This window comes from Sminthopsis crassicaudata, chromosome 2, assembly GCF_048593235.1.
Source record: "Sminthopsis crassicaudata isolate SCR6 chromosome 2, ASM4859323v1, whole genome shotgun sequence".
NCBI classification, from domain to species: domain Eukaryota; kingdom Metazoa; phylum Chordata; class Mammalia; order Dasyuromorphia; family Dasyuridae; genus Sminthopsis; species Sminthopsis crassicaudata.
Window position 1 is genome coordinate 594,432,512 of NC_133618.1, and position 14,669 is coordinate 594,447,180.

Genomic DNA, 14,669 nt, shown 5'->3' on the forward strand with positions numbered 1-14,669 from the left:
GCTGAAAATTAGAAAAGTAAAATTAAGATTAGATCTGCAAAACTGAAATGTAAACAGACCAGTGTTCAATAAATCCAAGATTAACTTCTTTAATATAATCAAAAAGTACCACTAATCTCCATAACATGCACAAAAAGCTCCAAATGAATAATCAACCTAAACATAAATATCACATTATGCATTTTTTTTAAAATGTTGTTTTATTCAGAAGAACTGATCAATATTCTAATAACATTCTTTAATATGTAATCACTTATTTTGTTCACTGATATTTTTAACATCAGAAGTATTTAAAAAAAAAAAAAAAATCGGAAGTACAGCAAAACTAATTTAACACAACTTAATCCTCCAGCCCCTCCACTGTCCCCACAAAAACACCTCAAAATATATGTTCTAGCATTTGTGTTATGATTCTATAATTAAAAAAATAAGAGGCTTAAAACATCAATTCTACCTTCTCAATATCAATATAAAATAGTTTAATGTAACTTATTCATGGACAAGAAAAACAAATTTTTTAGCCAATCAAAACAGAGCTACAGATATGAGATAAAATCTCAACTATAAGAGGTGTTTCAACTGATTTAAACTAGCAGGGTTGTTTTTTTTTTTTTTAATGTCTTTTTTTTAATGTCTTTAGTATTTTACATACTCAACAGTTTTTCCTAGGAAAATCTCCTTCCTCTCCCAGGGAGCTATTCCATACAATGGGAAAAAAAGAGAAAAAAACTGGCACAACCATTCAATACATTGAAAAAATATGAAATATGCGATGAACAATTCTTGTGAACCTGCCAACTCCATGAACAGATAGATCATGGGTGTCCTCTCACCTTCCTTTTTTTGAGTCATGCTAGATTGTTAACATCTTGCTACATTCAGTTTTAGGTTTTTGGTGTGGTTTTCTCTTCATCTATATATACTGTGGCAGTCACTGGCTGTTTTCTTTTTAACTTCACTGTGCATCAATTCATGCAGATCTCCATGCTTCTCTAGCCATATTCATAATTTCTTACAAAACAATAGCATTCCATTGTTGTTGTTCAGTCATATCTGACTCTATGTGACCCCATTTGGAGTTTTCTTGGCAAAGACACTGGAGTGTTTTACCACTTCTTTTTTTCCAGCTCATTCTAAAGATGAGGCAATTAAGACAAATAGGGTTATTAAGGGACTTGCCTAGAGTCACACAGCTAATAAGTGTCTAAGGTGAGATTTGAACTGAGGAAGATAAAGCATGCTGATTGCTGGACTCTATTCCTCACACCCCCCAGTTACCCACAGAAATCCATTACATATCATAATTTGTTTAGCTATTCTCAGGGCATCTGTTTTGTTTTCAATCCTTTGTTTTCATTAAAAAGAAGTGCTGCTATAAATTTCGAATATATATGGGTACGGCTTTCTTGAGATAGGAGTGCAGAGAGACTGAGTCAAAAAGTCTGGATGTTTTAATCACTTATTTGCATAATTCCAAATTGCTTTTCAAAATGATTATACCAATTCAGAGCTCTATCAATGATGTTATTAGTGTCTGCATTGCTGGTGGAGTCTTGAACTAAGAGAGCAATTTGGAACTATGACCAAAGGGCTATAAAACCCTATATGTCCTTGAATCTAGCAGTCGCACTACGGAGTCTGTATCTCAGAGTCATAAAAGAGGAAAATAGACCCACATGTACAAAAATGTTTGTAGCAGACTTTTTGTAGTGGCAAGAAACTAAAAATTGAGTGGATGCCTATCAGTTGGAAAATAAATTAGAATAAACTATGGTAAATGAATGTAATGGAATATTATTGTTTTATAAGAAATGATGAGCAGGATGATTTCAGAAAAGCCTGGAAAGATTACATGAACTGATGCCAGGTAAAGTGACCAAAACCAGGAGAACACTGAATCCAGTAAGAGCAAAATTATATGAGGATCAACTGTGATGGACTTGGCTTTTCTTAGCAATGCAGTGATTCAAGACAATTTCAATTGATGTGGGAAGGAAAATGACATCTGCATCCAGAGAGAGAAGTATGGAGACTAAATGTGGATCAAAGCACAGTATTTTCACCTTTTTGTTTGCTTTTTTCTTTCTAATGGGAGAACACTGAATCCAGTAAGAGCAAAATTATATGAGGATCAACTGTGATGGACTTGGCTTTTCTTAGCAATGCAGTGATTCAAGACAATTTCAATTGATGTGGGAAGGAAAATGACATCCGCATCCAGAGAGAGAAGTATGGAGACTAAATGTGGATCAAAGCACAGTATTTTCACCTTTTTGTTTGCTTTTTTCTTTCTAATGGTTTTTCCTTTTTGCTCTGATTTTTTGGTACATGACTAATATGGAAATAAATTTAAAAGGATTGCAAATGCTTAATTAATCTATATTGGATTGCTTGCTATCTCGGGGAAGAGAGAGAAGGGAGAGAGGGAGAAAAAATTTGGAACATAAAGTTTTACAAAAATGAATGTTGAAAACTATCTTTATATATTTTTGGAAAAAATACCACTGAGGAAAACAAACAAACAATAAAAAATATCCTGTCAACCCACAATCCTCCCAATATTAAGTATTGTCATTTTTTGGTAATTTTTGACACTTTGCAAGGTGGGAAGTGAAACAACTTCATGGTATTGTGATTTGCATTTTTCCAATTACTAGTGATTTGGAACATTCTTTCATTGGTTGTCAATACCACGCAATTTTCATTTTTCTTTTAAAAATTATATATTCCTATCCTTTAACCACTTATCTACTAGACATAAATTAATTTAACATATCAAGTCAACATTTTAAAGAACCAATTTCTATGAAGAAAATAATCTACATTTCCCAAAACCTATTATTTACTATAAATTTTTAAAATGTTAAAATTTTAAGCATTCAATGGTGACAGAACTTTTCAGTGCTTAAAAGGTTTTTAAATTTTATATCCCTTTACTGATGCGGTTTAATTCAAATAAAGATATCCCTGCATCTACACAATGACTTGAAAAATGACAAATTAACATTACCTATGTTATACTGTATTTTTACATATTTTGCTAAATATTTCTCAATTACATTTTAATCTGGTTGGGTCTTTAATTTGACAGCTATGGTTGTGAAGACTGAATATAGTTATGGCATATTATCACCAAGATGATAAAAACTTTCTGAACTGGTTAGGCTGGTTTTCTACATATAATTTATCAAATGGAAACATGTTATATAGTAATTTAAATAGAAAAAAAAAATAGTTTAATCTTAAAATTTCAATTTTCCCCAGCAATTCAAAGTGGGTTTGACCTCCATAAAACAATATTATAACAATTATATCAAAGCATAATTCATTAACATTCAGTTGAAAAGATATATATTACTGCTCATATTTGAGATTATAAAAAAAATGTTTAAAACTAGCTTTGGCCACAATAAGCATGAAAAAAAGATCTATTTATAACAGTCATTTACATTATTAAATTTGGGACAGTGAATTATTTTATATTTCTTCTAATGCCAAAATCTGTACTCAAGTTGTAAAAACAACTCAGTAAGTGTGTGTGTGAGTGCCATACATAGAAGTACATTGTAAAATTGCTGCTGACAAAAATATTCAATTTATTTTTGCAGGACATATAACAAAGACTTTGGAAGTTTAAAAAAAAAAAAAAAGCATTAAAATACAAATTATTTGCTCCATATTTTATTCACAAGACTTTCTAAACATCACAAAATGAGACATTCATAGAAAATCCCACGATAACAAAAGTAAATTGATCTATGTACCATTCTGACAAAGTTTTAAATAGGCCTTTGTTCAAAGAGGAGAAAATGAATTATGAAAATGTATATTTAAAAATTAATAACCGAGAAATCAATAGTCCATTCAATATAAGATTTTCTTCAATTTTTTTTTGCATTTGACCAATTGTATATTAAAAGAAATTATTTTCTTCAGTCAATCTTCCTGTTTCTGTCCTTCTCTCCCTCCCTCTGTGTGTGTGTGTGTGTGTCTCCCTCCCTCCATCTACCTGTGTATATGGGTGTCTGTTTCTCCCTCTGTCTGCCTGTGTGTGTGTCTGTCTCTCCCTCTGTCTGCCTGTGTGTGTGTGTGTGTGTGTGTGTGTGTGTGTGTGTGTGTGTGTGTGTGTGTGTCTCTCCCTTCCTCCATCTACTTGTGTATATGGGTGTCTGTCTCTCCCTCCCTCTGTCTGCTGTGTCCCTGTGTCTCCCCCTCCATCCTTCTGTCCCTCCCTTTGCCCATCTCTCTGCCCATTCCTCTGTCCATCTCTATCTGTCTGCCTATCCTTCTATCTGGCTCTCATGTTTCCTAATCCCTAATCTTAGCTATTAATTCCATATCTCTATTTTAAGGTATTTTGAATTAAAAAAAAAAAAAAAGAAAAAAAAAAAAAAGAAATACCCCATTCATCAAATCAAATAACAGTAATTAACAATCATTCATTTAGCAGGAGGTAGTCTCAAACTGTACCAATAGGGTTTCATAACTTTAAAAATTCTAATGATTACTCCTGTAGAACTATTTTCTTTTCAGATCGTATTTTTTCTTCCTCCCTACCCCCATCTTTGTCTAAAATCAGTGAATATAAGTTATAAAGACTGCTGCTTGATATAAAGAAAACACTTCTTAACAATTAGAGCTGTCCAAAAGTCAAATTAGTTCTTGGAAGCAAATGCTATCTTTTTCCCCCCAGAATATTTTTAACATATTTAAACATAACATATAATACAAATCAATTTTCCTCCTGGGTTAGTATCTTAAATAAGCAGTTGTGTTTTCAGATGTGTCAAGGATAATGTTTTCTAATCCCTAATCTTAGCTATTAGTTCCCCATCTCTATTCCAGGGTATTTTGAATTATTAAAAAAACACAAAAACAAAAACAAAACATTAGATACCCTATAATGTTCTGGTTAGTTTTCTGGAGGTCTCTGGACCAGCCTTCCATAATCAACATGAGAATAGCCAGGGATAAAGTCCAAAATTTTTATTATCTCCTTCACCGTCTAATTTCCTTGCCTGGGGCCCGGGACAGCTTTCTGGAGGTTCTCCGGAATGTGTCTTGGTTTCTGTGGGGGAAGCAGGAGGGCCACCAAGACAGTCTCTATCTTGAAGTCTCCCTGAGTCTGGGTGCTTGTGCTCCAGCCACCAGTCCCCTGTTATCCCCGAGTCTGTTCCAGTCCCCCACAGTGATAGGAGATGGAATGAATGTCTCTGGCTGAGTTTGTCCCAGCTTATATAATCTATTATAATTATATTATCATAGGTGTGAATTTTGTAGAACTATATTAAAAGCTAAATACATGTAGTCAACTAGAGAACTATTAATCACCATTAATAGACTAGATAACCATTGTTTTATCAATTCCACTGAGTTAACATCTTTCTCCATAATTCTTGTTTCAATTACAGAGTTCTGGCTCATTACAATACTCCACTCATCAAATTAAATAACAAGAATTAATATTCATATTTGTTTAGTAGGAAGTAGTCTCAGACTATACCAATAGGGTTTCATAATTTTTAAAATGCTGAAGATTGGGACAGTGGATAATGCAGTAGATAGAGTGCTAGGCCTGAAGTTAGGAGGACCTGAGCTCACATCCAGCCTCAGACACTTAATACTCCCTAGCTATGTGATCCTGGGCAAGTCACTTAACTTTAGCAAATTACTTTAGCAAAAAAAAAAAAAAAAAAAAAAAAATCTGAAAAACCCCTCTAGAATTATTTTCTTTTTAGAACCTATTTTCTGGGAAGTCATGTTATCTTAACATGAGATAAAATTTAAGATTATAGCAATGTGACTGATGAAACAAAAAATTATCACAAAAGAATGTTAAGTAAAGATGTTACTTAAACATTATTTACTTTGTTTATCTTAACTGAAATATAACAATGAGAGAAGAAACATACCTGCTACATTCTACTAGAGTAATTTTAAGGCGGCCTTCTGTAAGTCCATATTGTTGTATATACAAATATTGTTCATTTTCCTCCTTTGAAGTTTGTGAGAGTTGAAATGAGAAAAACGGCTTGAATCTGACAAAAGTTAAAAGGAAAAAGTCATAAGTTTCTTTGTTTTCAAAAACCTTGGAAATAAAACAAAATACGCTAATCTTAAGCAACTGCAATAAAAGACCAGGCAATCCATCTTTTTAGGTCATGCTCATATAATTTTTTTTTATTCAACTGGGTCGATTAAATTCAGAATGCTAAAATGTATCTTTTGCTGGAAAATATTTGCCTTTCCTAACCCAAACAAATCAATACTAATGTCAAAAATAGAACAAATATTCTTTCTACTAATTCCATAAAATTCCACAAAAACTCCTGGAAATGCTTGAAAGAAATCTGGTAGAAATTAGGTATAAACACCTCACTATATTTATCAAAATAAGCTCTAAATGAATATAAGTTGACATAGATGGCGACATTATAAAAAAATTAGAGATATCAAGAAAAAATTATTTTTCACATAAGGATCTAATAATAAATAATTTCTCAATTAGTAGTGAGGGATCTATGGATATGAACAATTTTCTAAAGAAATCTAAGCTATCAATAGCCAAAATCAAGATGTCAATAGGTATGACAAAACGTGTCAAATCATAAATAATTAGAAAAATGTAAATTAAAGCAATTCTGAGGTTGTATCCATCCAACATATTAGCAAAATGAAAGATTGTGGGGAAAAATGGACACATGAATGTATTGTTGGGGGAGCTGTGAATTAAGACAACTACTATACAAAGAAATTCAGAACCACACCCCAAAATTTAGCCCAAACTATGTATAGCCTTTTAGACCCAGTAAATGACAATTAGGGCTATAACCCAGAGACCAAATAAAGAAGAAAAACCTCTTCTCTGTGGTGGTAAAAAAACAAAACAAAACAAAACAAACAAAAAAAAACAAACTAGAAGTTAAGATGACACATCAATTAGGGAATGGCTGAACAAACTATGGTTTATGAAATTAACAGAATAGTACTGTGATGGAACTAATGCTAAAAGGGAAGGAGAAAATCCTAGTGTACTGATGCATATTGGTAATCCCTTCTTCTGAGGGAAGGACTAAAGCTGATAAATCATTCAAGTTTGTTAGTTCTGAGTACAGTAGGGCCATAGTCATTTGGGTTTCCAAAATCCAACACTTATCTAATAATTCCTATGGAATAAAGGCCTAAGGAGGAAGAACATACTAAATTTTAAGTATTCTTATACAGCTCACTACATGAATGAGATAACATGATAATGTTCCTATGATGCACCTGACCTGCTGAGTATATCTCTAAAATTAAGGGTTGATATGGAGTTGAGCTTCAGAAATATATAAAGAACTCTATATTTGTTATTATAAGGCATTCTATGATTATTATATCTTCAAAGTTGGCTAATTTTAAAAATAAGAGTTAATTATACATTAATTAGTTTGTAGGCCGATATGAACTAAGATATAAAATGTGAAACTTCTTTGAAACCAATTTCACTAATTAAGTAATAGAATATAATAGGAAGGGAAACTTGAGTATCACATATATATAAACAAACATTGTTTATCCAACTGACTAGCAGAGTTGTATGCCTCTACACCAGGGGTTCTCAAACTATGGCGGGCAGGCCAGATGCAGGTCATTGAGGAAGTTTATGTGGCCTGCCAGGTTATGGCAAATAGGCTGGGGGGTGGAGAAAGAGTGTGAGGTTTTTTGTTTTTTTTTTTTTGTTTTTTTTTTAACTATAGTCCAGCCCTCCCACAGTCTGAGGGACAGTGAACTGGCCCCTATTTAAAAAGTTTAAGGACCACTGTTCTAGACTATAGGTCATAAGGGGATTGTGTGGAAATTGAGTTGTTGCAGTTCAAATGCCTTTTTACTTGTGGTTCAAGACCCAGACATAAAAGAAAGTTTTACAGTAGTTCTGAATTCCTGATTTAAAAAAAAAAAAAAAAAAATCTTTATCCCTCAGAAGAAAAGCAAGTGTGAATAGAAGCTGATGCCACTAGAAGCTTTAATTTCTCTCCATAAGGAATTAAGCAGCAGTGATGACAGTGGATCAGAAGCAGTAAGGACCAAAAAATAAAAATGCTTCTTAAGGTCTACAAAAAGCATGAATAAATTAAAAGACTTTTACCGTCAGAAGCAAAATAATCATAGACAAGGGCATGAAAAAAGACAACGTAGTTTAACAAAAAGGAGGGCAAGAGATTATATTTTTGCTCAAGAATTGGTTTAATTTGAAAGATAAAGTAAACTTAATAAAAAGACCCAAGTTTAAAGAATTTATTTATTTAAGAAAGGTTTATGGGCATGAACTTTTGCTTTTTATCATTATTTTCAAAATAAAGTGTTCTAGTTTGGCTTATTAAAAAAAATTTCCAAAATATTTATATTAAAAATAAAAACTTCCTTAGAAAAATTCCTTAAAAAACTATATATTTAGTAAGCAATGTCTAGAAAATAATTTCACTGCTTTCAAGGCTCTGGGGCTTTACATGGGCCACTGTTAAGTAGAAAGCTTTATTTCTTTTACCATAAATATAGGATTATATGGGATTATAAAATGAGCATTAATAATAACTAACATTTATATAGAGCTTTAACAACCTTGTGAGTTATTACAATTATTATTATTCCATTTTACATATGAGTAAACTGGATCTTCAAAATGTAAACTGAAGCAGCAAGAAACCCTTCCTAGGGCTTCTTCATCCTTGTACCTTTTCTCTGAGATTGCTCTTAATCTATCTTAGCTACATCTTGGTTGTACAGTCCTTTGCATATCATGTTCCCCAACTGCGTATGAGCTCCTTAAGAGCAGGTTCTGGTTCCCCACCCCACCCCTTTTTTTTGTATTTGCAGTGCTCAGAACAGTGCCATGCACCTAGCCATCTGTAATAAGTGCTAGCTGACTGGTTTATCCAGATGCTGCATTGCTAGAAAGGGTCAGAGGCAATATTTGCTCAGGTCTTTGTGACCCCAAATCCAATGTTCTTCTCTATACCCTCTATCTTCATAAGAATTTGCTCTAAATTATCCCAAGAATTCAGAAATCCTTTCTACAGCACTGGTGATGCTCATCTTTTACACTTTTTCTGACAATTGTTCTCATTTTTAGGGAGCCAGAAGCTCTAGAGGGTACATCATTTAACCAAGACCACATAAGAAGTTAGTGGTAAAGTCAGAAATAAAAGGAAACTTTCCAATTATTTCAAGATTTCACTAAATGTTTCCCCTCTCGAAAAATCAATGTTTGTGAACCTTTTTATCTTTGAGATGAGGATTCTACGATGCAGCAATTAGGATACTTATTTAGGAATCCAAAAAAAAAGAAAGAAAAAAAAAAAGGCTTTTAATCACAGCAAAAATTGTCTTTTAATTTTAAAAATATTTTTATAGTGCCAAATGTAGGTGAATATTTTTTAAAAATTTTGTTTCTATTTCAGTTTACTTTCTTTTAAGGGAGATATTGCAAAATACTGATCCTGAGGAGTTAGGGTACCTAGCTATTAATTTTACATGTTATCAGGATCAGAAGCTAGAAGTAGGGAGATTATGTTTTTTAAAAATTGCACATATTTAACCTATCTCAAATTTCTTACTGTCTCAGGAAGGGAGAAAGTAAGGAAAGGAACATCAAGTAAAAAAATGAATGTTGAAAACTATCTTTTACATGTATTTGGAAAAATAAAATACTATTGAAACAGAAGTAGGAATACCATTAGGAAATTCCATAAGGAATGAAGAAGGCAGAATGAGATATTTTGTTGGGGTCTTTAAAAGAATTAATGAAAATAAGACAAAGAGACAGAGAATTCAAAAGACAAGCACGAAGCTGAACACGTTAATTCTAGGGTTAGTACTTTGAAAAAAAAGAAAAAGCAGAGCAGGGATGATGGGATTGGGAAAATTGAAAGGATTTCAGTGACTAGAGCTTATAGAAAAGATAAAGAATAAATTTTAAGAGGGGTGAGGTAACAGACATTTCTGAGTTTTGGATTATGAGGGTAGAATATTTGGAGTGGCGTAATCATAGATATGACTGACTTTCTATGTGACTGAAATGAAAGAAAGATCATGGGAATTGAAGGGATTGATAAACTAGATGAGGATGTCAACATGTATAGTGAAGTCACCAAGGGTTGTTTTTTGTTATTGTTGTTCTGTTTGGGAGATTGGAGTAGTAAGTATGAGGATTAGAAACTATATTCGGACATCTTTCCAAAAAGAGGTGGAAATGACTAAGGGCTTGTAGATAACCAGCAAGAAAATGTAGCTAGGATAAATTGCATGGAATGAACCATCAAGGAAGAGAGATGGCCGAGTGACAGCAGAAAGGTGAAAGTCTGGAAGTGATGGTTAAGAAAGAGAACTAGGGGGCAGACAGTTGGTACTGTGGAAAGAGCACTGGCACTAGAGTCAGTAGGGACCTGATTTCAAATCTGGCCTCAGACATTTAACATGTCCTAGCTGTGTGACCCTGGGCACTTAACCCCAATTGCCTTGCAAAAAAAAAAAAAAAAAAAAATATATATATATATATATATATATATATATATATATATATATATAAATAATATAAAGAAAGAAAGAGAGCTAGGTTTCCTCTGTCACAGCATTTTGAGCAATGTCAGAGAAGAATTACCTAGTTCTAAAAAGGGCTAGCCAGATGCATACTCTAATATGAAGAAAGCTAAGTTTTTATAAACTCAAGACAAGAATGTAAAAGAGAGATTTAAAAAGGAGGTTAGCTTGCTAATATGGACTTTCAGAGGGCATGAGAAAAGCCAGAGCAGCTGAGGTGGGAAAGGAATTTTTGTTTAACCTAGCTAAGATTTCCCCAATTCCAGGAGGAGAACCTTTTCTAACTACATTTGCTAACTACAGAATTCTTACAAAAGTAGTTTGGTGTAGTGAAAGAAGAACAGATGATGAAATTAACCATAGTTTCATATTTCTGCTCAGCATAGCTTGAAATACCCTAGTAGGAAACTTTGTTGCCATAGTCATGATAGATAATCATAGGCACGATTATCTATAAATAACAGATTAAGTGGACCATACACAAAAGCAGAAGGATAACTCAAATCTGTATAAACTATAGACAATATGAACAAAAACAGTGATGGGGTAAGCATCAGTAGAGAAAATCGTGAAATTGATTAATCTTCAAAAGCAAGACTTTGAAAATATAAACAACATAATCAATCATAAAACTTAAGATAGTCATCTCAATCTTCCAAAAAATCTAAGCTAAGTAAAGAACAAATCTGAAGTCATGACATGTTTATAGAATAAGCTTTTGTTTTTAAATCCACACTGGTGGATAATTTATAGTTTTTTCCCCGATTTGATCAAGATTAATAAATTTTAAAATATAGATTAAACATGTGCAATTCTTCTAAACATATTTCCACATTTATCATGTAATTCAAGAAAAATCAGAAAAAGAAAAAGAAAAAGAAAAAAAAAATACCAAGTAACAACAACAACAACAACAAAGGTGAAAATCTTTGTTGTGATCTATATTCAGTTCTGATAGTCCTCTCTCTGGTAATTATGTCTTTTATGGCATTTGTGACTGTCACAATTGCTACAATCTATTACAAATCTTATCACAATTCCTTGGAATACCTATAAATATGATTCTTCAAATGTCACATGGGATTACATTATTCCAATCATAAAGTAAATGAAAGAATATTAGTGTTAAACAGAAAGGCTTCAGATAGATAAAGGCTGGACTAATTGGTTGCTAAAGTTCTTTATACTTTATACTTCTTTATACTGTAGGTTCCCCAAACAGTATAATCAAGATTATAAAGAATGCAGAAGGAACTGGTCATTTTCAGAACCAAGCTTTTAACACCACCAATCCTGTTTTAAAATTTTAATTAATTAGAACTCTAATATACCATACACCTCTTTTAAATAACACTGCACATAATTTGACTTCTGGATTATTCAAGAATCATCAAAAACCAGAATCTTCAACTAGTCCCACATATATATGCAATAGAAGTGTCTTTTATATTCAAAATTATGATATTTATAAAATTGATATTAAAATGTTTATAAATTATTAAATATACCTCACTATATTGAGGTACAAGAAGATGGTTATTCATCTTCCAAAACTAGAGCACTGAATCACCTCTCAACTATCTTTCTAATTCTATTCTAATTGTAACTGTTATTATCACCACCAACTTCACTATTATTAATTATGATGAGACTAATGTACTAAAAATTTAAAGAAAGGCACAAATAGTCCTCTTTATGAAATTCCTTTCTGTGGCTGATAATGATGAAATCTGCTTTTTAAAGATTATATTGTCTGAATTCCACAGATGGAAAAAAAAGACTTTTGAATATACTTGCAGAGATAGCTAGAGTCTGTTTTTCTTACTCTCTATCTATAAACTTAGCCTATGCTGTAATCTAAATTAGATTTCAACCAGGTCACTATCATTGAAGCCCATAATTCTGTAAGCAAAAACCACAATGACTAATAAGAATTGGATGAATAAAAACCAAATTCCCAAATGCTTCATAATTTATCTAAGTAATTTCAGAAACACTGAACAAAAAGGATAACAAGTTAAGTCAAGAAGTTCATAAGAGAATGCTTAACATCCTTTGACTCCAAGATAGCTGATACCCATATACACCAAGATAAGGGATTCAATAAGATGAACTGCTCAGAGAATAAAAATAATTCTCTAGTTCTTTATCTGATAAACTTCTCATCTCTAGATTCATCACAATTACAATATGAAGACCCCCTTTTTGAACCTTACATCTGTCTAATTTAAATTTCTCAAATTCTCAGATCTCTGCCACTATGCCATGGTCAAAAACCACAGCACAACTGCCAAAACTATAGCAATTGTTTTATGGGGGGAGGAAAAAAAAAAATAGAAACACAGACACACACAAGTGGGATGAAATGGAAAAACAAACTTGGAAAGAGTGAAAAATGACTTGTACAAGGTCATATCAAGGAAACAAACAGTAAAATCAGGAATGGAACAGAGATGCTGTCTTTCAATCTCATGGTCCACTGCAATAGACCAAACTGTTTCAAGAAAAAAACTTTAAAAGATTATATTATCCCAAAGGTTCCAGAATTAGTATCATATCAGCTTTAATATACCTCAAGATTATTAAATAAGTTTAATAATTTTTCAATCAACAAAAATTTATCTGATCTCCCTGCAGTCTACTCCCATTAGAAAAACAAAACTATAGTGGTATAGACCCATGTACAATATGTGTGTGTGTGTGTGTGTATGTACATGTGCAAATATAAATACACATAAATGTATCTGCATTTTGACAAGTGTTATAGCCAGTCTTTGTCTCCCTGTGCTGATGTGGCCTGGAAAAAATGACTATGACTTTTTCCTTAGACTTTCCCATCAAGATTCAATTTACTGTGTTTTGAGATCTATTTGGAGCAATTGAGATCAAGAGGGTGAGCTCATTTAATTTCTTAATGCTTTTGTACCACCAAATTCATATAAATGAAGTTGAATGCAACAGAATTGCTCTTATGTCAAATCAAACTACAAAGAAAATATTTTAAAAATAAATTTATCTGTTCATTAAACTAGATATATATGGAATCAGTATTCACATCACCCTCAAAAATATCGACCAATACAACCTAGTAAACATTCTAACAATGAATGATGAATAGAAAGGACAGAAATTTTGTACATAACAAATAAAGAGAAATTCATTATTTACTAAGTAGTGAGTTCTTCCTGGGATGCAAGTACCTAAAAGAACCAATAGTAAAACAAATACAAAATATACTTTTAAAAAAATGCTTCTTGAGAGCCATCTGTGCCCAGAGAGAAACTGAATGTGGATCATAACAACATTCTCACTTTTGTTGTCAGTGTCTTCTAAATTTCAGCACTTTAAGAACATCAGATGCCATGCTATAGGTAAGAGTTAAGTTTTCCTCTTTGTTGATTAATCTGATATAATACAACAAACATTATTAATAAACTAACTAATGTATATACATCAATGATAAAAATGCATTAAGGTATTTTCCTACCAAAAATTGGGTCAATACAATTATCCACCCCTCCCTATAAAAATCCTACTAAATTTGAAGAATATAGGCAAAATAACTTATCAATATCTAATTAATGACTGTACTATACTCATTTTATTCAAATTTAAAACACATTAATTATTTGTATTATGTCTACTTTTTGGTACAGGAGATACCTTGAATAAGCATATACAACATACTTTATATGTGTGTGTGTGTATATGTATAGGAATGTAATGTAAATAAATTCTATTTATGACTCAAAAGTACTACATGTATGTCAGATACTAACAGAATTTTGCCTTAAACAATTACCTACAACATTCCTCAAATTCAAAATAGAGATGTACTTGAATATTAGGATCACACCATTAAAAAAAATTAGAAGAAAAATATTATATCAATTCAATGTTATGGATAGGGGAAAAAAATTCTTAACCAAATAAGGAATACAGGCAAAAAATAATGTTGATGGTGTCAAATTGAAACATTTTTACACAAACAAATTTAACACATCTGTGATAACGGAAGTGGTCAACAAGATCTTTTTATCAAGTATTATCAATAAGGGTTTGGATTCCAAGATAGACAGCTGAAATACATG

At 32.1% G+C, this 14,669-nt stretch overlaps 1 protein-coding gene across 2 annotated transcripts in view; it reads right to left on the reverse strand.

Annotated features, from left to right (window-relative positions):
- The window catches only part of PDZD8 (PDZ domain containing 8), a 79,591-nt gene that overhangs the window by 52,089 nt on the left and 12,833 nt on the right, over positions 1–14,669 (reverse strand). For both annotated transcript variants that reach the window (XM_074295712.1, XM_074295711.1), the window contains exon 2: positions 5,913–6,038. In XM_074295712.1, coding sequence (XP_074151813.1) covers positions 5,913–6,038 — 126 coding nt within the window. The remainder of the gene's footprint in view (positions 1–5,912; positions 6,039–14,669) is intronic.